This window comes from Salmo trutta, chromosome 13 (assembly GCF_901001165.1).
Source record: "Salmo trutta chromosome 13, fSalTru1.1, whole genome shotgun sequence".
NCBI classification, from domain to species: Eukaryota; Metazoa; Chordata; class Actinopteri; order Salmoniformes; family Salmonidae; genus Salmo; species Salmo trutta.
The window spans coordinates 4429694-4456789 of NC_042969.1; the positions used below are offsets into that span (position 1 = coordinate 4429694).

At 41.9% G+C, this 27096-nt stretch overlaps 1 protein-coding gene across 11 annotated transcripts in view; it reads left to right on the forward strand.

Moving 5' to 3' along the window:
• The window catches only part of LOC115205088 (LIM and calponin homology domains-containing protein 1), a 175130-nt gene that overhangs the window by 62361 nt on the left and 85673 nt on the right, over positions 1 to 27096 (forward strand). For 10 of the 11 annotated variants that reach the window (XM_029770683.1, XM_029770679.1, XM_029770681.1 and 7 more), the window contains exons 2-3: positions 15100 to 15170; positions 18869 to 18938. In XM_029770683.1, the coding sequence (XP_029626543.1) occupies positions 15100 to 15170; positions 18869 to 18938 (141 nt within the window). Of the gene's footprint in view, positions 1 to 15099; positions 15171 to 18623; positions 18687 to 18868; positions 18939 to 27096 lie in introns of those variants that run through there. The other variant, XM_029770687.1, reaches the window with a different exon arrangement.

Below are 27096 nucleotides of genomic sequence, written 5' to 3' on the forward strand. Positions count from 1 at the left end.
TTTCAAAAAGGCTTTACAACGAAAGCAAAACATTAGATTATCTCAGCAGTGTACCCAGCCAGAAATAATCAGACACCCATTTTTCAAGCTAGCATATAATGTCACAAAAACCCAAACCACAGCTAAATGCAGCACTAACCTTTGATAATCTTCATCAGATGACACACCTAGGACATTGTTATACAATACATGCATGTCTGTTCAATCAAGTTCATATTTATATTAAAAACCAGTTTTTTACATTAGCATGTGACGTTCAGAAAAAGCATACCCCCCGCAAACTTCCGGGGAATTTACTAACAATTTACTAAATTACTCACGATAAACGTTCACAAAAAGCATAACAATTATTTTAAGAATTATAGATACATTACTCCTCTATGCACTCGATATGTCCGATTTTAAAATAGCTTTTCGGATGAAGCACATTTTGCAATATTCTAAGTACATAGCCCAGCCATCACGGGCGAGCTATTTAGACACCCACCCAGTTTAGCCTTCACCAAAATCACATTTCCTATAAGAAAAATGGTCTTACCTTTCCTGTTCTTCGTCAGAATGCACTCCCAGGACTTCTACTTCAATAACAAATATAGGTTTGGTCCCAAATAATCCATCGTTATGTTCCATCAGCGACGTTTTGTTCGTGCGTTCTAGACACTATCTGAAGGATAAATTACGGTCGCGCACATGGCACAGAACGTGACAAAAAAAATCTAAATATTCCATTACCGTACTTCAAAGCATGTCAACCGCTGTTTAAAATCAATTTTTATGCCATTATTCTCGTAAAAAAGCGATAATATTCCGACCGGGAATCTGCAATTAGCTAAACAGCCGAAGGAAAATACTGCACGGGGTCGAATCGGGCACGCGCCTAATTCCATTGTCCTCTGATGGGAGAGGCGATTCTGTGTTTCAGCCTGAGGCTGCCTCGTCATCGTTCAGGTTTTTCCCGGGTTCTGAGAGCCTATTGGAGCCCTAGGAATTGTCATGTTACAGCTAAGATCCTGACTCTTCTATAAACAGAAGCAAGAACAACAACACCTTGTCAGACAGGGTACTTTCTGCATGAAACCTTCTCAGGTTTTTGCCTGCCATAGGAGTTCTGTTATACTCACAGACACCATTCAAACAGTTTCTATCCAAACCTAATATGCATATTCTAGCTTCTGAGTTGGTGTAGGAGGCAGTTAAAAATGGGCACATATTTTTTCCAAAATTCTCAATACTGCCCCCTAGCCCATAGAGGTTAAGGACAACAAAGTCAAGGTATTGGAGTGGCCATCACAAAGCCCTGACCTCAATCCTATAGAAAATGTGTGGGCAGAACTGAAAAAGTGTGTGCGAGCAAGGAGGCCTACATCTTGACTCAGTTTCACCAGCTCTGTCAGGAGGAATGGGCCAAAATTCACCCAACTTATTGTGGGAAGCTTGTGGAAGGCTACCCAAAACGTTTGACCCAAGTTAAACAATTTAAAGGCAATGCTACCAAATACTAATTGAGTGTATGTAAACTTCTGACCCACTGGGAATGTGATGAAAGAAATAAAAGCTGAAATAAATCATTCTCTCTACTATTATTCTGACATTTCACATTCTTAAAAGAAAGTGGTGATCCTAACTGACCTAAGACAGGGAACATTTTTCCTAGGATTAAATGTCAGGAATTGTGAGAAACTGTGTTTAAATGTATTTGGCTAAGGTGTATGTAAACTTCCGACTTCAACTGTATTTCCATTTTGAAGCAATTCAATTAGAACAGTGTGGCAACATATTTAACAAGTATGAGGCAGGCTATATAACAAACTTGGCCTGCCATGGAGCACATAATGACTGGTCACTGAGGGGCCAAGCCTCGATACACCCACAACTAGTTTATTCATCAAAACCTAGCCCTTTCATGCCACTGCTACTGTGCCCATAATTCCGGTTGTGAAAATTGCAACGCTACCGCCAGCGCCAAGATTTACCTTTGCGTTACATTTGTTGAAATAGAGCCCACTGATGGACGCAAAGGTGGCATATTCGTATGCTTACTATTTATTTATTATGCCATGATACTACATCTTTTTCCTCCATTTAGCTACTTTAATAATATGGCAGGCTCTACCCTGTTGATGTATTTGTCTCTTCCTACTGTTGTGATGTCCACATAAAACATGATATAAATCAAGGTAATCGAGTGTTACACGATACAGCTCTTGTGGTCAGGGTGTAACGAGAGAAGCAAGCTGGTGCCAATCAACTCTCGTCTATTGTGCAACATTCTGTCCCTTGCATTCATGTACCCCTTACAACTGCTTCATAGTGAAAACATATGATCACATATTTCAACTTTAGTTGCGCTTTTGCAAGGAGAGGTACAGTAGCTATTGACATATGTTTACGTGTGTGTGGGTGTGTGTGGTCTTTCTAGCACAGCATCCTTTTATGACATAACTTTGACAAACAGTGGCGCAGTATACAGTACAAAATATGACTATCATAAGGCACAGATAAATTACCCCGCAATCAGATAAACACAACCATCATTTCTCAATCAGTAGCTGGGGTTTTTCACGGTGTGCCTTGGTGAGGGATTTACGGACTGTGTTTTGGTCTAGTGCTGATTCCAACTGTGTAATACCCATAGTAATTGTGCTCCATTGACTGTCATTACCTGTGATGATCCCTCCTCACAAAATGTTTTTGTTCTGCCTCTGGCAAGCCCATGTTGTGGTTTAGTTGATTTAAACCTCTGGCATTTCCTCAGAGCTGACTGCTGCTCAAGTCCCGCCAAAATTGAGATGTGTTGTAAGGCTAATATAGATATAGGCTGTAGACTGTGTGTCTCTGCATTCTTAAGGACATCGTAAAAGAAAAGTTAAGACATAAATATGTCGCATTTTGAAGTTTATGTTATTTAAAAAAAAATACAACATTTGCATAGCTCAGTGCTGTCAAGCATGTATTCCTGTCCCAAGCTTTCACATGTATATCACTGTATATCCATTAGCTTGTGTCTATTGGATGTCAGCCTCTAAATACTTTTGACCTCCACCTGGGTGATTTACTGTATAGATCTGTATGCAGCAAGCCTGAGGACCAGGTTCCAAATCTGATGCAACTTCTGCCAAGATCACATCAATGAACCCCAGGTTCCAAAGTAGACAGGGGATTTTTTTATTATTCTGTTTTACAGGCCTACACATTCTCTCCAGATGCTCTAGCTTCTCTCCTCTTCCTGCACCATAGGGGTGAATATGATGACAGTATATTGTAGCTCATTCTTGTTCACCCCACGCTTATGCTAAGTTGCTAGCCTTGCGACATAGGAAGGGAGGGGGAACAGGGTAAATGTCATAAAGCCGTGGGGAAAAGGCTCTTGATTTTTGTTTTATAGAGATTCACTCCTTGACAGGTGGCATGGCCAATAGTTTCCGAGGACTCGGACGGAAGGAATTAAACTTCTTTGACATTTAAAAAATTTGACCACAGGCATTTGAACAGTGTTCTGGTTAAATAAGTATGGAAGTTTTGCTGCTCTGAATCACGCTCTTTGGAAAAAATAATTTTGCTGTGAAGTTTTTCCTAGCTGTCTATCATTGATTAGTGGTTGAACTCTGGGTTAAAATGTATGTTGATGAGTTTTTGCAATAAAAAAAAAGAGATTTCGAGGAACCTGATAGAAATGTTAACCAATTCTTGCCCAAAGGTCATGCATTTCTACTACCAAACGAGGCTCTTCTCCACCTCCCCCTCCTCATCCCCCTCTTCCTCCCACTCCGTAGGCCGAGTCCTTAATAGAATAGAATAGCACACTGGGCTAGTGCTAAAAGCAGAAAGTAGGCCAGTATCCTCCAGCTGCCAACAGCTTTACCAGCAGCCTTTGGGACTGTAGAGGAGGGCAGCAGTGGCAGAGACGTTTCATCGTGTTCTCACCCACTGCAGTGCTGCAAAGCCTCCTTAAAGTTTTAACCTCTCTGGGGTATGTGGGACGCTAGCGCGGGACACACTATTCAACAGCCAGTGAAATAGCAGGGCGGCAAATTCAAAACAACAAAAATCTCATAATTCAAATTTCTCAAACATACAACTATTATATCCCATTTTAAAGATACACTTCTCGTTAATCCAACCACATTGCCCGATTTCAAAAAGGCTTTACAGCGAAAGCATAACATTAGATTATGTTAGGACAGCGTTGAGACAAGAAAAACCACACAGCCATTTTCCAAGCAAGGAGAGGCGTCACAAAAAACAGAAATACAGCTCAAATTAATCACTAACCTTTGACGATCTTCATCAGATGACACTCCCAGGACTCATTGTTACACAATACATGTATGTTTTGTTCGATAAAGTTCATATTTATATCCAAAAAAACCATTTTACATTGGCGCATGATGTTCAGAAAATGTGTTGCCTCCAAAACTTCCGTTGAATGAGCACATCAATTTACAAAAATACTCATCATAAACATTGATCAAATTTACAACAGGTATTGAAAGATTTATAAATACACTTCTCCTTAATGCAACCGCTGTGTCAGATTTCAAAATAGCTTTATGGCGAAAGCACATTGTTCAATATTCTGAGTACAGAGCTCAGCCATCAAAGCAATCTATACAGTTACCCGCCAAGTTCTGGAGTCAACAAAACTCAGAAATAGTATAATAAATCTTCACTTACCTTTGCTGATCTTCGTCGGAATGCACTCCCAGGACTCGCACTTCCACAATAAATTTTTGTTTTGTTCGATAAACTCCATATTTATGTCCAAATACCTCCGTTTTGTTCGCGCGTTCAGATCACTATTCCAAAGGCATCCAAATGCGCGAGCGCAAAACCCGAGACGAAAAGTCAAAAAGTTCCATTACCGTTCGTAGAAACATGTCAAACTATGCTTACAATCAATCCTAAGGGTCTTTTTATCATAAATATTCGATAATATTCCAACCGGACAATAGCGTATTCATTACAGAGGAAAAAGAAGGAACGGCGCACCTGCGTGACGGCGCAGTAAACAACTCATTGGTCTCAGGCAGTCATCTTGTTGAGTCAGCTCTTATTCTCTCCCCAGTAACAGTAGAAGCATGAAACAAGGTTCTAAAGACTGTTGACATCTAGTGGAAGCCTTAGGAAGTGCAAAATGAATCCTAAGTCACTGTATACTGTATAGGCAATCACTTGAAAAACTACAAACCTCAGATTTCCACACTTCCTGGTTGGATTTTTCTCAGGTTTTTGCCTGCCGTATGAGTTCTGTTACACTCACAGACATCATTCAAACAGTTTTAGAAACTTCAGAGTGGTTTCTATCCAAATCTACTAATAATATGCATATCCTACCTTCTGAGCCTGAGTAGCAGGCAGTTTACTACGGGCACACCTTTCATCCGGACATCAAAATACTGCCCCCTACCCTAGAGAAGTTCACAGCTGCCCCCTGAGTTACCACAGTGCTGTCAGCAAGCACAGCCACTAACTGTGACATTGAACCCCAAACTCCCTCCCACCCCAGTCTATAATATATCCCCCAATGTGCCAAGCCCCAGGGTATCCAGCCCATAGTCACAATAGATGGGGCTAGCCACTAGAAATCCAAAGCCAATTGGTTTCCTTTGAGAATAGCAGCAGTGGCAGCGCGTGAAAGGTTTGAATAAAGGTTCCTGGACGGATCCCTCTCATGACCTTTGGCTGAACTGTTGAAGCCTCAAATAATTAGACAAACCCTAAGAAATAATAGAGGACCCCACGCATAGAATTCCTACAAACTGATGATACACAATGCACAGATGATGGAGTCCTTGGATGTGTTTATTTTCATACATATTGTACATTTCTCTCTAGGTTAAGGGATGGGGATGGTTTGAGAGGGAACCAGAGATTGTTAAGTCGCTCTGGATAAGAGCGTCTGCTAAATGACTAAAATGTAAAATGTAATTGTTATCATAGCTATATCTTGGTAAAACGTGGCAGTCACAACATTTGTGTAGTTGTGCTATGTTTTGTCATGTCAACAAAAATGTGATTTAGTTCCTCTTCCTGTGCAAGTTGTAAATGGCTGTATTATTGTTGTAGTGGTATCACTAAATTTTATAATATTTGAATACCTTATTTTTATGTACCTTATTTATTTATACCTTATACCTTATTGTTATACCTATTTTTATACCTTATACCACAATGTCTACAGTGCCTTGAGAAAGTATTCATACCCCTTGACTTATTCCACATTTTCTTGTGTTAGTCTTTTCTAAAATGGATTAAATAGTTTCCCCCCCTCATCAATCTACACACAATACTCCATAATGACAAACCAAAAACAGGTTTTTCGAAATTTTTGCAAATGTATTAAAAATAAAAACTTAAATATCACATTTCCATACGTTTTCAGACCTTTTGCTATGAGACTTGGAACTGAGCTCAGGTGCATCCTGTTTCCATTGATCATCGTTGAGATGTTTCTACAACTTGATTGGAGTCCACCTGTGCTAAATTCAATTGATTGGACATCATTTGGAAAGGCACACACCTGTCTATATAAGTGAACTGATTCAGGAAACTAGGTCGCAAGTCACGAGTTCACAGGAGAGCCGTTTGAACGTAAAAATATTTATTTTTATCAAAATGCAAACTCCTCTCTCAGCATGTCCAACCCATTCATTATCTCAGCCAATCATGGCTAGTGGGAAGGTTGCTGACTTTTTCTGTGGCTTAACCAACAAGGCTCGTAATTTAACAATTTTATTGATATTTACAGATGGCATACAAGTTTTTATTAAGGCGCATGAATATTCACATGTTACAGAAGGAATTTCTGCCAAAACAACACATTAAAAAAATAAAACCTAAAATGCTAGTTTCCTGAAACAGGGTCACAAATATTTAATTTACAGAAGTATTTGCACCCCTGAGTACACACATGTTATAATCACATTTGGCAGAGATTACAGTTGTGAGATTACAGCTGTCTTTCTGGTCTCTAAGAGCTTTCCACACCTGGATTGTGCAACATTTGCACATTATATATTTTTTTATTCTTCAAGCTCTGTCAAGTTAGTTGTTGATCCTTTCTAGACAGCCATTTTAAAGTCTTTCCATTGATTTTCAAGCCAATTTATGTAAAAAATTTAACCAGGCCACTCAGGAACATTTTAATGTCATCTTGGTTAGCAACTCCATTGTATATTTGGCCTTGTGTTTTAGAGTATTGTCCTGCTGAAAGGTGAATTAATCTCCCAGAGTCTGATGGAAAGCAGACTGAACTAGGTTTCCTTCTAGGAAAACTCCTCAGTCCTTGCTGATGACAATCATTTCGCTACACTCGCATTAACATCTGCTAACCATGTGTATGTGACAAATAAAATTTGATTTGATTTGATTCGACAAGCATACCCATAACATGATGCAGCCACCACCATGCTTGAAAATATGAAGTGGTGCTCAATAATGTGTTGTGTTGGATTTGCCCCAAACATAACGCTTTGTATTCAGGACATATAGTTAATTTCTTTGCCACATTTTTGCATTTTTTATTTAGTGCCTTAATGCAAACATGATGCATGTTTTGGGATATTTTTTGTCTGTACAGGCTTCCTTTTTTTCCATCTGTCAATTTGGTTAGTATTGTGGAGTAAATAAAATGTTGTTAATCCATCCTCAGTTTTCTCCTATCACAGCCATTAACTGTTTTAAAGTCACCATTGGTGAAATCTCTGAGTGGTTTCCTTCCTCCATGGCAACTGAGTTAGGAAGGATGCCTGTATCTTTGTAGTGACTGGCTGTATTGATACACCATCCAAAGTGTAATTAATAACTTTACCATGCTCAAAGGGATATTCAAGGTCTGCTTTTTTTATTTTTTACACTTCTACCCATAGGTGCTCTTTTTTGCAAGGCATTGGAAGACCTTCTTTATCTTTGTGATTGAATCTGTGCTTGAAATCCACTGCTCGACTGAGGGACCTTACAGATAATTGTATGTACTGGGGTACAGCGATGAGGTAGTCTTTTAAAAAATGTTAAAACTATTGCACACAAAGTCCATGCAACTTATGTGACTTGTTAAGTATATTTTTACTGCTCAACTTATTTAGGCTTGCCATAACAAAGAGGTTGAATACATTTCAGCTTTTCATTCTTAACCAATTTAGAACATTTTCTACAAGCAGAATTCCACTTTGACATTATAGGATATTGTGTGTAGAAGTGTGACATAAAATCTCAATTTAATAAATGTTCAATTCCGGCTGTAACACAACAAAATGTTGAAAAAGTAAAGAGGTGTGAATAATTTCTGAAGGCACTGTAGACTGCATGTTACTTTCTAAAACCATGATCTCTGGCTAGGCGTTGCCGAATAACACTATTTGGGACTAGGGTTGCACATTTTGGGGAATATTCAGAGGTGGAAACTTTCCGTGGGAATTAATGGGAATATATGGGATTTAACCAGAATATATGGGAATTAACGGAAATATATGCAAATTAATATTAATACCATTTAAATGTAGATGTTTTTTGCATTGGATATATTTACCATATCCTATGGAGACAGAAACAAACCTTTTACCTTATCATAAGTAGACATCATTTCAAATGATTAAATCCTTCCAATAGAAAAAAAATTATACAATTGAGTTACGAATTTAACTTTAATTAAATGAGTTGACGCTTCACATGGGATGATTTCACTGGACAACAAAAGAAAGGGAATATTGAATGATCCCCAATGATCCATCGCATCTCCCAAAAACGTTTTCAACATACATCTGTATGATCCAACCCTTGTATTGGTCAGCCTGTTGCGTGCTTTGGTTTGTGTGCACCCAAACTAGGACCAGTTGCGCTCTGAGGCAGCTGATGTTGGTGGGATTTGGAGGATGATGGAGGCAACAGGAGAAAGAGCCTCAGATCCACAAAGTCCCTCCCTTCTTGGAAGTGTACTTTGCCAGACTGCCAAGAACCTTGCCCTCATCCAGGCCAAGGTGGCGAGACACGGTAGTGATGACACCATAGGCATTGTTGATCTCTGCACCAGACAGGATGCTCTTGCCAGCATACTTGAGGTCCAACATGTAAGCTGCAGAGTGTATGGGCTTCAGGCAGTCTTCACGCTTTTTGATGTATTTCAGAACTGCAGTTTCCTCTGCTTGGAGCAACAGTGAAGTGGGCAGGGCAGTACAAATTTCTTCTCTTACATCTGCAAGCAGAGTCTGAACATCAGACAGGATGGCATTGTCTCCCTCAATCTTTACAATGGCTACTGCTATAGGTTTCAGTAGTTTCAGGCTGCTTACCACTCTCTCCCAAAATACATCATCCAGGAGTATCCTGTTGATGGGGCTGTCCATATCGGCAGACTGTGATATGGCCATTTCTTGAAGAGACTCCTTCCCCTCCAGGAGACTGTCAAACATCATGACAACACCACCCCAACGGGTGTTGCTGGGCAGCTTCAATGTGGTGCTCTTATTCTGCTCACTTTGCTTGGTGAGGTAGATTGCTGCTATAACTTGATGACCCTTCACATACCTAACCATGTTCTTGGCTCTCTTTTAGAGTGTATCCATTGTTTTCAGTGCCATGATGTCCTTGAGGAGCAGATTCCATGCGTGAGCAGCACAGCCAATGGGGGTTATGTGAGGGTAGGACTCCCAGCAGCCTTCATGTTCGCGGCATTGTCTGTCACCAGTGCAAATAGCTTCTGTGGTCCAGGGTCATTGATGACTGCCTTCAGCTCATCTGCAATGTAGAGACCGGTGTGTCTGTTGTCCCTTGTATCTGTGCTCTTGTAGAATACTGGTTGAGCGGTGGAGATGATGTAGTTAATTATTCTTTGCCGACGAACATTCGACCACCCATCAGAGATGATTGCAATACAGTCTGCTTTCTCTATGATTTGCTTGACCTTCACTTGAACTCTGCATCCAGCAAATGAGTAGATAAAGCATGTCTGGTGGAGGGGTGTATGCTGGGCGAAGAACATTCAGAAATCTCTTCCAATACACATTGCCTGTGAGCATCAGAGGTGAACCAGTTGCATACACAGCTCAGCAAGACATTCAAAAGCATTTATCTGACTACGTTCCTCCATTGAGTCAAAACAACTTCTGATTTCAGGAGGACCATGAGCTGTTGCTATCGATAAGGTGTCTGATTCATCATTCATCATCAACTTTATGCACTTGGCCAGATGATTCTGCGTCTTTGTTGCATTCTTCACATATGATTTGGCGCAGTATTTGCAAATTGGCACAGTATATGCAAATGTACACAGCTTTTCCTTCTACATTAGCTGCAGTGAAATGTCTCCACACATCAGATAGTGCCCATGGCATTTTCCTGTAAAGATTAGAAGAAAAAAAAGATGAGAGAAAAATTAGTAATAAAACCCAAACACAATTCCATGTACAGTTACATTTTTAAGCAGTTAGATTAAACAACTCCTTTGTAAGATACGTTTTAAAATGAAACATGTATGGAAACAGGTGAATTAACACTCATTAGTTAGCAGGCTCAAGCAAGCTAAAACCCAAATGATAGCAAAAACTAACTAGCAGAAATTGTTAACAAGTTAGAAATTATTTAACCACACTTTGCTGTAGACTACTATTTACTAGTTAACAAAACATCATGTATGTCATATAATATTTTCACCCCACCCAGTATTGTAATCAAAACTTACCAGAATGCATGTAGTCCTTGGCTCAGACAGTGTAGTAGTGTGTGCTCAATAGCATTTCATGGAAGAGTGCACTGCAGATGTGATGGTAGAATGCACTGTGCATGCAGAGGGTTACAATTCCATTGAATTGGGGATAGTTTAACCAAAATATGCCACAAGACCTAGACTTGCCTTATGTGTATCCCACAAAAAAGGTTCACTGTTATAAGCTAACTTCTTTGATGAATTTAAGCAAAATTCCCCAAAATTCCCGGGTTTAACTTCCCATGGATAATTTTAGGAAATATTCAGGAAATTTACCGGAAAGTTTCCGACCCTTTGCAACCCTAGATGGGACATCATACTACACTCCTGCAGTCACGAAAACCTGCCTTTCGTGAACATGGAATTACCGGTTATTCATTTGGGACAGGTAGCTTTCCAGGGAAATACCCCAGAGATTACCATATGGTAATAGTTCTGTTTTCATTGGCTGGGCCCTATGGGTCCAGTTAAGTCTATTTCCACAAAGAGAGACATCTGTTCAGGAAAATGTTGGCCCTTTGATGGTTCTCATGTCACAGGATTTTGTCTAGTTTGGATGTCTTGGTCACTGGGTTTTAACATGCAGGTAGAGTAATATACAGTACCTTTTTTGATAAGGGCCTCAGATTCCAATTTGTTATGCAACTTTGTTTCGAATGGATTTGATTTGATATTGTATGAGCAATTGTCCATTTGATTAGCCAGGATGGAAAGCAAGCAATGTCTCATCTTTCATTGCTCATTCCCTGTGCTTGGCTTGAACAACCGGACAGGACAGTTCTTCAGAAGTAACAAATGGTTACAAACTGCTTCTCCTTTGGTGGATCAGATATCCAAGACTTCAGATCTAGGACACTTGAAGTCATCAAAGTGGAACAAGGCCTTTGTCAATTTACTCTTCAGAGTCCTTTTACCATGGTTTCCTGGCTCAGAAAAAGAACAAAGTTTTGCTTTTGCTTACTTTAAAAGTATGTCCATGCGGTTTTTCTCCAATGGAGTCTTCCTCTCTACAAGCATGAGAAAGTGCTGAGACTGATACACTTGGATACAAAGCCGTAAGAACTGATTCTGTTTGGTCATTAAAGATGTCCATGGGGATGGAAAGTACGATTTCTTTTTGTTATGATTGTTTGAGCAACAATGCAGCCAAGCGTTGTGGACAACAAGCCTCAGGCCGCATTCCGCTGGAGGAAACAAAGGCGACACATTCCACAGTCTAATTGAGCACCCTCAGATGACCCCGCTGTTTTGAAACGTATGGTCCAGAAGTTACCAGCAACTTCACTGTGCAGGGACACTGGCTGTGACCTTGATCACTTGGTCAGAATGACTCGTCATTACTTAGTTTCTATCTAGGTTTCTGTCTAAATGAGAGGTAATTGTAGGCCATTTGTAATATAGGTCCGTTTATCAAACAAGACTAAAAGGCTTTTGACTTTGAACTGGATTAAAGGGTTTTCAACTTTGAACTAGACTAAAGGGTCAATTAGACTTTGGGGTCAAACTCTCCTGGGCGCTTGACCCCAAGGCCATTTTTACTCAGGGATCTGTATGTTTATTCAATTGAACCTATCACAGTACAGTAAAGCTCCAGTCTGAGGACCCTCCCTTGGTGTGCTAGGAACTAATTCAGCTTTTACTACCATGTTAGACTATAGCTTCCTGATACAAGTCCCAGAGGGGCTATATTAGCCAGGATGGGCCTGCTTTAGCGATCAGCCCCCCCCCCCCAGCCAGAAACCTCTATGATGAGGTAAGCCCGGGTGTGGTGGTGGGCCAAAGGCCTGCGCGAGTTCTACCAGCTTCCTTTCGGCCTTAGCAGGTCTCTGTGTTGTCTGCGTGTCTAGGCAGCTCGTATGAGACAAGCAGACGTGCAGGAATTACAGGGTCTTTAGCAATTACAGTGGCTGCCAAAGAGGGGCCAGGCAAGGAGAAAAACAGAGCCCTTCAATATTCTGAGCCCAGATGTCCAATTGGCCAATCGCAGGCGGTTTGACCAGGAAGACGTAATGCAGGTTTATGGACGTAACCCCAAAGGGTAGTGCATTTGGTGGCTGTGGCTTGAGGCACTTGTATTGAGCTTTATTGGTTATTTACTTCGTAGTCGTATGTGAAGCCGTGTATTGTCGTCGTATTTCGAGCTTCCCAATTTCCTTCAAAATAATGATTCTTTAGTGAGAGAAAAAAACCGCTGTGGGCCAGTTTGCCTGAAACAGACTGGTTGAATGAGCGAGTGCAGTTTTGTCCCTCTGCTACAGTACATTTTCAGCTCTTTCTGCGTGGTAAAAATAACCAGATGTCATACTGTATCCCCAGCCCTGTTCATGTGATGAAACACAGCTATCTGCTGATGACCTCTACGCCTCGAGTCCACTTCAGGTGAATCAGTGGACACCAGGTTGACATAAGCCATTATTCAAGCCTGGTAGACATTGCCGCTACCCTCAATTTTAGCTCAGAAATATATCACGCGTTGATATATCAAGGTCATCGCCACAAGAATGAAATATTCTGCTGTATGTATTAGGCTGATACTTTACTTTTGAGTCTGACACTGTATTAGTCTACATTGCACTGTATTATTATACACTGAAAACTATACAGCAATTCAAAATGATGCTCATTATTTGGACCATATGCTTTCTGACAGGTTAATGTTTGGACGTTTGGACCTCACACGGTGACACAGACCTCCCAAAAGAATGTCGTCTCTCATCACTTTTGTAGTCAATGGGCAGACAATGCAGGGTTCACAATTCTCACCCACCGTATGAATAGTAGTAGTGAATGGCCCCAACGTCAGCACACTAGCCATATCTGTAACACACACACACACACACACACACACACAAACACACCAGGTGGTAGGGCTTGTTTCACCCGCCACCCAACACAGATCAACATTTTGGCCTACTCACTGACATACAGCAGTCCATTTATTTTGTACACTGTCCAAGTCCAAATGAGCCAAAGAACTGACAGAAATGCACACCCCAGCCAGCCAGCCAGCCAGCCAGTTGTTGTATATCCCCAATCCCCACACTTTTTCCACAGCTGTACTAATAAATGTAACTGGACCAGTCGGGGAATTTAATCCCATAATTGTTTTGGCTTGCAAATGAACGGTCCGAAGAGGTCTACTTTTTAAATGGCTATTCTTTCCTATGTGAAAATGAATGACTTTTAACTTTGTCTTGCACTTAAAAGTCTGACAGCGGGTAGGTTAGAGGTGGTTTTTGAGTGAGGAGACATTATTTAAGTACTGCTGATATTTGAGTGTGTGTGTGTGTGTGTGTGTGTGTGTGTTCCTGTCTTGTAAACATTGTGTTTGGCAGGATTTGATTGTGTGTGAGGAGGATGTCCTTCTGTACACATAACCTTCCAGGTTAGAGGTCAAGGAACCTTGAAGGGTCAAGAGGTGAAAAGGTACTCTAACTTGCTGAGGTTTCCATCGTAAGTTGCATTAGCTAGTGCGCTGACATTAGTCAATGCTTTCTCTAAGTGTTACTCTGCTTGAAATTGGAAGGAGTTTTTTTGGTGCTTTTCTATGATATTGCACCTGATACCGGTCTGAAGTATATAAGCATACTGTCATCTTTGGATGCTACATTTTTTTTTTTCAGTTAAGACTGAAAATAACAAATGTACATTTGAACAGTACAGCCTAGCCTATATGTCCAAATATCCTATTTGGATGTATAGGCTAGGCTAGGCCTTAGACCACAGTGGCAAATGTAGACTTAGTCCAGTCATGCAATAGCATGCAAACGTATAGCTTACCCCCACCAAGAGACCACTGAACTACTAGTAGAGATTAATCTCTTATGTCACAACCAATTAGGGGCCTGGAGCAGCCCCAGAGAGCGATTTTGTGGGGATGATGGCAGCTTATGTCAAGCTTGTTAGCGTACCGCTTGTCAGCTAGCGCTGTGAACTAGCAAGCGTTACCAAATAGACTGAGTTTCTCGTTCTCTTCCTCTTCGCTCTGGCGGTTTTATCTGGAGGTTTGTGGAGGAAAAGCTTTACGCGCCAGGAACAAAGGTTATTGTTTTTTTTTCCCCGCAGAGGGGTTTTTATTTAGTGGACGATGATGTACAGTTTGACGTGGGATGTTTACTGTACACTCTCTTTAATCCGCTTCGGCCGGCCGTGCTTCTTCATGTGCTATTGAAGTAGCTAAATGTTAAAAAACATAGGATTTTATAGTTGTTTATCTTCAACTAAGGAAAGACTGGTGTTTTTGAAAGAGAAAAGACGGCGGTACGCTGAGAAAGAGGGAAAGGAATAGCTGTTGCACATGACTTTTAACTAACACTACAGCACCTAAAAGGTTGAAGTAGCAATGAGGAATACGAACAAGGGAACTGACGCCATCTTTGTTTTTCCTTTTCGATCGACAGGCGGTCACAGGCAGATGCTTCGGTGACAAGGACTTCAGGGGAGGCCTGGAGAATGGGATCCTGCTGTGCGAGTAAGTGCTACCCCATCTTTTGCAACTCCTTCACGTTACTGTAGGCAGTATCCTCAGACACGTTTTCCCTTGTGGCCTCGGCACAACAAGTGTTGCATTTTATAGAGTAATTTTTCGAAGTGCTCGAAGCACTTTATGTACAGATCATACTGTACAGTAGCCTGGCACGCCAGACCGCGTGGTGCAGTAGCGCGCTAGATAAATGACACGCTCAACTGGGGCAATCAAATCAAATGGTGTTTGCCACACGCGCCAAATAAAACAGGTGTAGACCTTACAGTGAAACGCGTACTTACAAGCCCTTAACCAACAATGCCGTTTTAAGGAAATGCCTAAAAGGAAATAGATAAGTATAACAAATAACGCTAATTAAAGAGCAGCGGTAAATAACAGAGTTTGGCTTTGTTGGCCAGGCTAACTGTTTGTTACGTGCACATTTTCTAATATTGACCATATATGTTTGGGCTATAGACCGACAGTTTGAGTTGAGCGACTTGGGCTTAACACAGAATTTGCTACCCCCCAAAAATATTTTGAATAAACCAAGTCAAAAGACATTGGTCCAGAGTTATTTAATCCCCATTGCGTCTACTCAAAACATTTTATTAAGACAGATACAGTAAATAAACAAATAAATCACTACAGTAAACTACTCATTGAGTCCTCAGCCCTTTTCCTGTAATGTATAAATCACATGCATCCTCTCACCCAGCCTGTGATAAAAGTGTCAGCTACATACTTCACATTGTGTTGAACACCTGTGTTATGGCTATAGTCTCTACTCCCCCCCCCCCCCCCCTCCCTTCAGACATGTTCCTCATCCTGTGGACATAACATACTTTACTTTACAGTCCCTGTCATGTCCTTTTCAGCTGTGGAGTAAATCCAAGGAGATTTATACGTCTCTTCCCTCGAAGTTCCAGTGTGTGGAGTCTGTTAGTGTAGTGCAATTCACAGACACCCTAGGGATATAGTACAACCCTTCTGGAGACTATGAAGGGGCTTGAGGTGCTTCCCTGTGGTCAACTCAAATTGGTTATCTTAGGTGGGTGACAGGCAGTCTTCAAATGTGAATTGTGTGTCTCTGCTGACTGTAAGCTGTCTAACTGTGTGTGTGTGTGTGTGTGTGTGTGTGTGTGTGTGTGTGTGTGTGTGTGTGTGTGTGTGTGTGTGTGTGTGCCTGCGTGCATGCGCCATAACAGTAATTATCGAATATATCATATTAAAAACATTGCACGCATTCGAGGCCAAATAAACATTTATTTTCATGGAGATCCATGCAGAAATGTGACACCTCCATTTAGGGCTGGGCAATATGACGATATATATCGTGTGACGATAGAAAAACGTCTATCGTTTCATATTATGCTCTATCGTTTATTTCATTGCGTTGCAAATCGCATTCTTTACGTCAATATTTTTCGTCAATTGGACGGCGCTTTGCGGCACGGGTGGAAGGAAATTTGCAACACAAACAAACATGGAGGAGAGTGAATGTGACACAGAGCATAAGAGACAGGGAGCTCGTACCTAAAAGAGGGGCTACTTCGCATGGACGTGGTTTGGGTATGAAAAGTCTGACACGGACCAGAAAACCGTCCTCTGCAAAATATGCCGCTGGCAGGTCCCGACTACAGGCTCAAACACCACTAACCTCTTTTACCACCTACGCAAGAATCATGTGAAACAGTACAGAGAGTCTAGGGATGAGACCCCAAAAAGTTTTTTGGGCAGCACTTTGGTTCTTTTCATATAATGCTATAATTCAAACTTGAAGGACTGTTTTGTTTACTAGTTTATATTTCATATATTTATTTGTGAGCCTTATTTTGCTGCTATAGTTTAAACTTGAAAGTGTTCCATGTTTACATTTGGTATTTTATAAACCGATATTTGTTAGGCCTGTATTCATTTGTTTGCTTCCACAATTCAAACAGTTCTACTATTAAAGAGTATGTTTGGTTTGGATATTTTGGACCATATTCACATTTTTTGGCCTATTTATTTTGTTTGCAACTATACTTGAAGTATTTTCTATTTACCTTTTTTAGATTTTATACATTCATATTTTATATTTTGTTACATGCTTAATTGAAAATATGCACAAAGCTTCTAAATAAAAGGAGAAATAATCAAATATGAGTAAGTACCTTTTATTTGTTGAGTATAATTCAAAATGTAATAAGAAATAGGCCTTTACATGTGGTCATTCTATATAAACTATTTTTTCATTGAATTTACGGAAAATGTGCTGTGTCGTGATATGTATCGTTATCGGGGTATGAAATGACCTATATGGGGATATGAGATTTTGGTCATATCGCCCAGCCCTACCGCCATTGAATGATCAGCTTTTATCTTACCATATTATCAATAACCCCTATCACAGAAAAATACACTTTCTCCCGTTTCTCTCTACGAACCCAGTCGAGCGTAAAACCCCTTTGTCAACAACCAGAGGCTTCCTTACAACCATACACCTAATCCTTCCCATATCTCGCCATCAGCAGCCATCCATCTACAACTCATACCTCTCCACTTTTCTTCTCAGCGTTTGAGGTAGAATCACATTGCCTTCCAGGTGTATCATAGCATAACCTTAGAGATTGTTATCACGAGACTATTATTGGCTCTGGCTTTGATGACGAACAAAGGATGAACTTTGAAGTACATTCCTCATGTGGAACTGCAATAACAGAACTTAGGAGCAGGTCTGGGATCAGATAATACTAGGAAAAGTGGAGAATCTTGTAGTGCATTCCACAATAACAGGATGTACTGTAGTAACAGGTCTGGAATCAGATAGGGGGAACTCTTGTACATTCCTCAATAACTGGACTTAGGAACAGACCTAGGATCAGATAAGACTAGAACATCCCCTCTGAATCGTTCTAAAAAAACATTGCACCTCGGGAGGAAGTTGGAGAATGTCCCCTGTGGACCTTGTGCACTCTCTAAACAAGGGAAGGGTTGGACCGCAAGGAAATTATCTGTTTGGCTTTGACACCCTCAACCCAATTTTTTTCTCATGTTTTGTTTTTGAGGCCGTCGCCGGATGGACTTCAAAAGGGGTGTCTCATGTCTTCCCATGATATTGAAAGATTTTGTTTTTCATAGAAGTGCATGTGTACAATAATGTATTATAGCTACAGTACTCGGTCTGTGTGTGTTTTTGTAATGTGTTGTGATCCATGACCTGACAACATTATCCCAACCACTCATGCCCACTTCCTCAGGAGTAGCACATGACTGGATACACTAAAGGCACACTGAGATAGAGTATGATCGTGCACCACGTGTTTGTGTGTGTGTGTGAGAGAGTGTGTGTGTGTGTGTGTTAAAGTCTCAAGGCCTTGCTGTGTGTCCTTGAGTGCTTCCAACTGATTTAGAGCCAGTGTCACCACTAACCTCCCAACACAGCCACAAATGATTCCTTCTTTCATTCACTCTTGCTTTTTTGGACTTGTTTTTTCATGACCTGATGAAGATCCAACTCGGATTGAAACGTTGTCTTTTGTGCGTCTGATTCTGTCCTGCACCTGATTGGATATTATATATTATTTTTTAAATGTTTTTTAAGTTGGATGTACATTTAGTTTTTTTTTACAGATGTTATCTATATTCCATGGATAAAGCTGTAGAAATCTTATCTCTATCTTTTCTCTCCCTCTCTCTCTCTCTCTCTCTCTCCCCCTCAGGTTGCTGAGCTCCATCAAACCTGGCTTGGTGAAGAAAATCAACAGATTACCCACTCCCATCGCTGGCCTGGTGAGTTCTCTCCTTCTTCTACCATCCCTCCATTCCTCTCCCCCTCTCTTCCTCTCCTTCCATTCTTCTCCTCCCTCTAATGATTCCCCCTCTCCTCCCTTCCTCTCTTTTCAACCATCTATTCCCCCTTTTCTCCCTACATTTAGTTTCCCTATCCTCCAAGCCCTCTCCTCCCTCCCTCCATCCATCTCCCCCTTTCCTCTCACTGTACCTATATTCCTTTCGGAATATAGTACAGTCTGTTCTGTACTTTAAGTTATGCACAGATATACAGTACAGAGATAATGCATCAATTCCCAGGCTGTAAGAAGACTCAAACTCTGTCTGTCAAACAGCTGGGAACAATAAAAGGGTGTAAACATCACAGAAGTATTCAATTAGCAACTCTGTGTGTGTCTGTGGGAATGTGTGTGTGTGTGTGTGTGAGTGTGTTTTAGTGTGAGTAAATGCATGTGCGTAGGCCATAGGCCTTTACGTATAGTGCTATTTCACATTTTGAGGCCACGTCGTTGGCGTTGGCCTGTGTCTCCAACTGTGTCTCAACTGTGTTCAGCATCAAAGTGTACATATTATTGTACTCCACATACCAGAAGACAGAAGGGACGTACCCCTCCAACCAAACGGATAAAAAAAAGAGTCTCCCCGCAACTAATTGCAGCATGTCTTTCAAGAATCTTGTGGAAATACATCCAGCTCCTCATTTCACTGTCGAATATATAGAGTTGGATATCAAAGGAGAGGAAGGAAACTTCAAGAGATCTGCCTCATTTTTTTTTAATGTAGTGCATTAGAGTTGGTCTCTCCTACTCCAAGCCTTTCACATCCCTTTTTTGCACTCTTGTTCTCTTCTCTTAATGATTCTTCAGCTCTCTCTCTCTCTCTCTCTCTCTCTCTCTCTCTCTCTCTCTCTCTCTCTCTCTCTCTCTCTCTCTCTCTCTCTCTCTCTCTCTCTCTCTCTCTCTCTCTCTCTCTCTCTCTCTCTCTCTCTCTCTCTCTCTCTCTCTCAAAATCCTGGGGTGTATTGGCTTGGTTCTGCTTTGATTCGCTGAATGAAGACAACTGGTTAGCCAGGCTCAGATGTACTGGGACAGCCCTGGGATCAGTTCTTAGTGTAAAATGAGCGTGTGATTGCTGGCAAGGCTGCGAGATGAGCCCCATTTCATGGTGTGAAATCATAACCACAATGTTATGACTTTCCACACTACCTCTGCTTGACACTTTGGTCTTGGTGCATTATCGTTACCAGGCAACAAATGTAACACTTTAGTAGCCCTTGTATATCTTGACTAGATTTGTCACTATTATGAGATTTTGGGCTTTCGGAAATTCATCAAAGACACCAAATGTGTCACTATTGTGAGATGTAGGCCTTTCATAATGAACCAAGGACTGGACTGGCATGCACAGGGTTCCTTCAGGACCAAGGCTGAGAGACAAACAACAAGGCCTCTTTGAGAGTTCATGGAGAAGCAGAGAGGTGAAAGGTCAGCCTGTGTACTTCCTTCCTTCCGTCTCATACAGTACAGTAGCTCTGGCCCTCTAATAGTTCCACCTCATGTTGTCTCAGAGGGCGTTGTTTGATATGCCCCTCCACTCGCTCATGACATCAATGACAGTCCCTGTTGGTCTCTGGGAAAGCCTACCTAGAGTTTCTCACTTAGTTCCCACTTGGCTTCGTATAGGCTTTGGTTGAGAGAAAGCAAGGGAGGTTATAGAGCAGGGGTAAGCAGAGTTGGGTCGTTTTTGGAGATCTAGGATCAGCTTTCTTATGGGAGATCTTATGGGAGATCTAGGATCAGCTTTCCCACCCCAAATCCTAACCTTAAACATTAGTGGGGGAACAGCATCTGAGGGAAACTTATTGAGTTGTTGTGGCTATAAGACAAAATGGCCTTGTGTTGTCTTTGACTGTGCTCATGGTTAGTTAAGACTGAAGGGTAATGGAAAGAGTGCAGAAGGCATGAAGGACAGAGGAGAAGAGATGAACAGCAGCTGGATAAGATCGAGAAAGAGATAAGCAGAGAAAGTATGAAAGAGGAGAGCTCAGCAGCTGAATGAAAGATATACAGTATATAGAGAGAGAAACATACAGAGGACAGGAAGACTCAACAGTTACTTTTACTTAAGTAACTGAGATCATCACTGGACATAGAGAGAGCGAGAGGGATTGAGAGAGAGAAAGAGAAATGCATGCATCATTGGCAAGGAGCAGAAGTGTTAAACTGTTTTGAAGGAAGTTTGGTTTGGCCCAGCATCTCTCTCTCCTTACTCTCTTATCTGCCGGCCGCCAACTAGCCTCCCCTGGCTTTAACAAACCCGGTAATTACACTCCTGTATTCTTAACAACCCTTTCTCTTTTTTACAACCCCCCCCCACTACAATAACATTGGATTATCTTATTATCTTGTTAAAGTTTCAAAGCAAAATTCTTATTGCTCGCAGAAAAGGTTTATGCTGCCCGATGTCAGTCACTCTATCTTGTTTCTCTCTTTCTCTTTCGCAGTCACTCTTTCCCTCTCTTTCTGTTTCCTTCTTTCTCTCTCTCTGTCTTTTTTAAGAGGAGATATCTCAATATCTAAGAGCAACAAAAGTCAGTCTCCCTCTCCCTCTCTTTGTCTAATGATTTCTGTCCACATGACCCGAGGGAACAGTTCATCTGAGATGGGCATCGAGTCAGTCTTTTAAAGGATTCTAATGCTTATCAATGATCCATCTACACACAGGTCCTCCACCAACAAGGGACATTAACAAGGAACTTTTGAGGGGGAGGAGAAACGTGGCGTTAGTATACCTTTAGTAAGCTTTTAATATGTGCATGAGTGGGCACCAGCCAATTACTGTATGAATGGACAAAGCCATCGATCATTTGACACCATTCATTCCTATATGAAGAGTCAATAGCACATTGAAGCCAAATTAAAGTTTAGATGTGGTCATAACATGCGAAGTTTTAGCTACTCCAGGAAGTGACGTTGCAGGCTAGTTTAGTGCCGCTCCCTCTCATTGAGTAACTCAAGTTGAATGCCCTTTTTTGTGATATCTAATTGGTAGTTACGATCTTGTCTCATCGCTGCAACACCCCAACAGACTCAGGAGAGGCGAACGTTGAGAGCCATGCGTCATGACCTGCCAAGCCGCGCCGCTTCTTAACCCAGAAGCCAGCCGCACCAATGTGTCGTAGGAAACCCCGTCCAACTGACAACTTGAGGCAGCTTGCCACAAGGAGTTACTGGAGCATGATGACCCAAAGAAATCAACCTGGCCAAACCCTCCCCTAACCCGGACGACGCTGGGCCAATTGTGCGCCGCCCCATGGGGCTCCCGGTCACGGCCGGCTGGGATCGAACCCGAGGCTGTAGTTCCTACAGAGAGAGTGATCACACAGTCGTCCGGAACAGCTGGTGCTCTCATGCATGCTTCGGTGTTGCATGATATCCACACCTAGCTTTGTGTACACTAGTGAAACCATACAGCTCTGCTCACATGCACTTACAGTTGAAGTCGGAAGTTTACATACACCTTAGCCAAATACATTTAAACTCAGTTTTTCACAATTCCTGACATTTAATCCTAGTAAAAATTCCCTGTCTTAGGTCAGTTAGGATCACCATTTTATTTTAAGAATGTGAAATGTCAAATCATTCTCTCTACTATTATTCTATTTCAGCTTTTATTTCTTTCATCACATTCCCAGTGGGTCAGAAGTTTACATACACTAAATGAATATTTGGTAGCATTACCTTTAAATTGTTTAACTTGGGTCAAATGTTTTGGGTAGCCTTCCACAAGCTTCCCACAATAAGTTGGGTGAATTTTGGCCCATTCCTCCTGACAGAGCTGGTGTAACTGAGTCAGGTTTGTAGGCCTCCTTGCTCGCACACACTTTTTCAGTTCTTCCCACAAATGTTCTATAGGATTGAGGTCAGGGCTTTGTGATGGCCACTCCAATACCTTGACTTTGTTGTCCTTAAGCCATTTTGCTGCTGCCACCCCCGTGCTTCACGGTTGGGATGGTGTTCTTCAGCTTGCAAGCCTCCCCCTTTTTCCTCCAAACATAATAACGATGGTCATTATGGCCAACAGTTCTATTTTTGTTTCATCAGACCAGAGGACATTTCTCCAAAAAGTACGATCTTTGTACCCATGTGCAGTTGCAAACCGTAGTCTGGCTTTTTTTTATGGCGGTTTTGGAGCAGTGGCTTCTTTCTTGCTGAGCGGCCTTTCAGGTTATGTCGATATAGGACTAGTTTTACTGTGGATATAGATACTTTTGTACCTGTTTCCTCCAGCATCTTTACAAGGTCCTTTGCTGTTGTTCTGGGATTGATATGCACTTTTTGCACCAAAGTACGTTCATCTCTAGGAGACAGAACGCGTCTCCTTCCTGAGCGGTATGACGGCTGCGTGGTCCCATGGTGTTTATACTTGCGTACTATTGTTTGTACAGATGAACGTGGTACCTTCAGGCATTTGGAAATTGCTCCCAAGGATGAACCAGACTTGTGGAGGTCTACAATTTTTATCTGAGGTCTTGGATGAATTCTTTTGATTTTCCCATGATGTCAAGCAAAGAGGCACTGAGTTTGAAGGCCTTGAAGTACATCCACAGGTACACCTCCAATCGACTCAAATGATGTCAGAAGCTTCTAAAGCCATGACATCATTTTCTGGAATTTTCCAAGCTGTTTAAAGGCACTGTGTGTATGTAAACTTCTGACCCACTGGAATTGTGATGCAGTGAATTATAAGTGAAATAATCTGTCTGTAAACAATTGTTGGAAAAATGACTTGTGTCATGCACAAAGTAGATGTCCTAACCGACTTGCCAAAACTCCAGTTTGTTAACAAGAAATTTGTGGAGTGGTTGAAAAACAAGTTTTAAAAACAACTGTATATAACAGTTGTGTCCAGGCTTGGACTTACGTATCCAAAGCAGAGCCCCATGTTTGTTCACTTCTCACACCCTAATTGTGTTGTCAACAGTAGTAAAACCATACTGCTGCGCTCACACACAGGTCTGTGGATTACAGTGAGACCCTATGGCTGTATTCCCACATGGTCTTCCACACAACAGAGAGACCTTATAGTTGCACTTACACAATCTACACAGGCTCAAGTGTTCCATACCAGATCAATGCTAGGCACCAAAACATCAACAAAAATACACACACACATACTCTCCCTGTGGGGGAGTTTTATTATAATTACTGAGGTGAGAAAGGCGTAAACAAGAGGCCTGCTGTTATCTCAGCCATCATAATAAAACACAGACCAGACCAGGCACTCCCCCTTCCTTCCCCTTCCTGTTACAGCCTAATGGGAAAATGGTTCTCTGTGGAATTCCCTGTTGTGTAATCAGGGCGGATGGTGGATGGGGAGCGGAGCGCGGGATGTTTTGTTTTGTTGCTCTGGTCCAAGGCGTTAGGAAGGCTCAGCGTTAGCAAGCCGCACTGAGGCTCAGGGTTAGCAAGCCGCACTAACTCCCTGGACTACAGGTGGTTGGTTGGTTGGTTGGTTGGTGTACTGCTGAAGAGGGCTAGCAGGTTGGTGAGTTGGTTGCAGACCTGGGTCAAATGTATAGGTCAAATGTTTAGGAGTCCTGAGTGGTGCAGCGGTCTAAGGCACTGCATCGCAGTGCTAGAGGAGTCACTACAGACCTGGGTTTGATCCCGGGCTGTATCACAACCGGCTGTGATTGGGAGTCCCATAGGGCGGCGCACAATTGGCCCAGCGTCGTTAGGGGAGGGTTTGGCCGGGGTAGGCCGTTATTGTAAATAAGAATTTGTTCTTAACGGACTATTAGTTCCAGCATAACATTACACAGAACCTGATAAACAATGGATGTGTGCATGCCGCTGTATAATTGCAAAACCCCAGTCATGGCACTGCCTAGTCAGTCAGAATCTTAACTTAACAAGTCACTTGTGTGTGACTTTAACCCAACTCTCCCCTGATTATTTAAGTGTTATCCTTGGCTGCGAGTCTGCGAGTTTGGAATCTGAAACAAATCTGTGACACCCATCTCCCTCGGCTTAATCTGTGAACGCCTTTCCCCTGGATACTCTATAGGCTAGGTGTGAACACTGTTTTACTTCCCCCCTACAAGCATCTGCAGTCAGATTATGCCAGAAAGATATTGATTCCATCCAGCAACATAATCTAATATGATCTGAGTCATTCCAACTATTCCAATGGCTCATTTCAGAGGAAGGAACATGTTTAATGTCTAAGTACAGTGAGGGAAAAAAGTATTTGATCCCCTGCTGATTTTGCACGTTTGCAAAGAAATTATCAGTCTATCATTTTAATGGTAGGTTTATTTGAACAGTGAGAGACAGAATAACAACAACAAAAAATCCAGAAAAAAACACGTCAAAAATTGATTTGCATTTTAATGAGGGAAATAAGTATTTGACCCCCTCTCAATCAGAAAGATTTCTGGCTCCCAGGAGTCTTTTATACAGGTAACGAGCTGAGATTAGGAGCACACTCTTAAAGGGAGTGCTCCTAATCTCAGCATGTTACCTGTATAAAAGACACCTGTCCACAGAAGCAATCAATCAATCAGATTCCAAACTCTCCACCATGGCCAAGACCAAAGAGCTCTCCAAGGATGTCAGGGACAAGATTGTAGACCTACACAAGGCTGGAATGGGCTACAAGACCATCGCCAAGCAGCTTGGTGAGAAGGTGACAACAGTTGGTGCGATTATTCGCAAATGGAAGAAACACAAAAGAACTGTCAAACTCCCTCGGCCTGGGGCTCCATGCAAGATCTCACCTCGTGGAGTTGCAATGATCATGAGAACAGTGAGGAATCAGCCCAGAACTACACGGGAGGATCTTGTCAATGATCTCAAGGCAGCTGGGACCATAGTCACCAAGAAAACAATTGGTAACACACTACGCCGTGAAGGACTGAAATCCTGCAGCGCCCGCAAGGTCCCCCTGCTCAAGAAAGCACATATACATGCCCGTCTGAAGTTTGCCAGTGAACATCTGAATAATTCAGAGGACAACTGGGTGAAAGTGTTGTGGTCAGATGAGACCAAAAGGGAGCTTTTTGGCATCAACTCAACTCACCGTGTTTGGAGGAGGAGGAATGCTGCCTATGATCCCAAGAACACCATCCCCACCGTCAAACATGGAGGTGGAAACATTATGCTTTGGGGGTGTTTTTCTGCTAAGGGGACAGGACAACTTCACCGCATCAAAGGGACGATGGACAGGGCCATGTACCGTCAAATCTTGGGTGAGAACCTCTTTCCCTCAGCCAGGGCATTGAAAATGGGTTGTGGATGGGTATTCCAGCATGACAATGACCCAAAACACACGGCCAAGGCAACAAAGGAGTGGCTCAAGAAGAAGCACATTAAGGTCCTGGAATGGCCTAGCCAGTCTCCAGACCTTAATCCCATAGAAAATCTGTGGAGGGAGCTGAAGGTTCGAGTTTCCAAACATCAGCCTCGAAACCTTAATGACTTGGAGAAGATCTGCAAAGAGGAGTGGGACAAAATCCCTCCTGAGATGTGAGCAAACCTGGTGGCCAACTACAAGAAACGTCTGACCTCTGCGATTGCCAACAAGGGTTTTGCCACCAAGTACTAAGTCATGTTTTGCAGAGGGGTCAAATACTTATTTCCCTCATTAAAATGCAAATCATTTTAGAACATTTTTGACATGCGTTTTTCTGGATTTTTTGTTGTTATTCTGTCTCTCACTGTTCAAATAAACCTACCATTAAAATTATAGACTGATCATTTCTTTGTCAGTGGGCAAACATACAAAATCAGCAGGGGATCCAATACTTTTTTCCCTCACTGTACTTAATTCTTCATATCAGTTCGCTCTGAATAGTTTTTTTACTGTTTTAAGTCTGTTGGGGAAAGAATGCCTTAAAACCGCTGGATTTGAATTCTCTGCGGATGTCTCTTTAAGTCTCTGTGTGTTATTGTGTGGGTTTTCTTGGACCGTTGTCCATTGTTTTGGTGTCTGAGGGGGGGTAGGAGGATTGAGGGGTGGGATGTAGATGTTCGTGTTGATGTAGACGTCAGCGTCAATCATCTCAGCTGCGGACTCCACCCAGTTTCCTCTGCCAGTGACACGCACACGTACATGCACACACGGTTCAAACACATAAACACAAATACAAATGTGC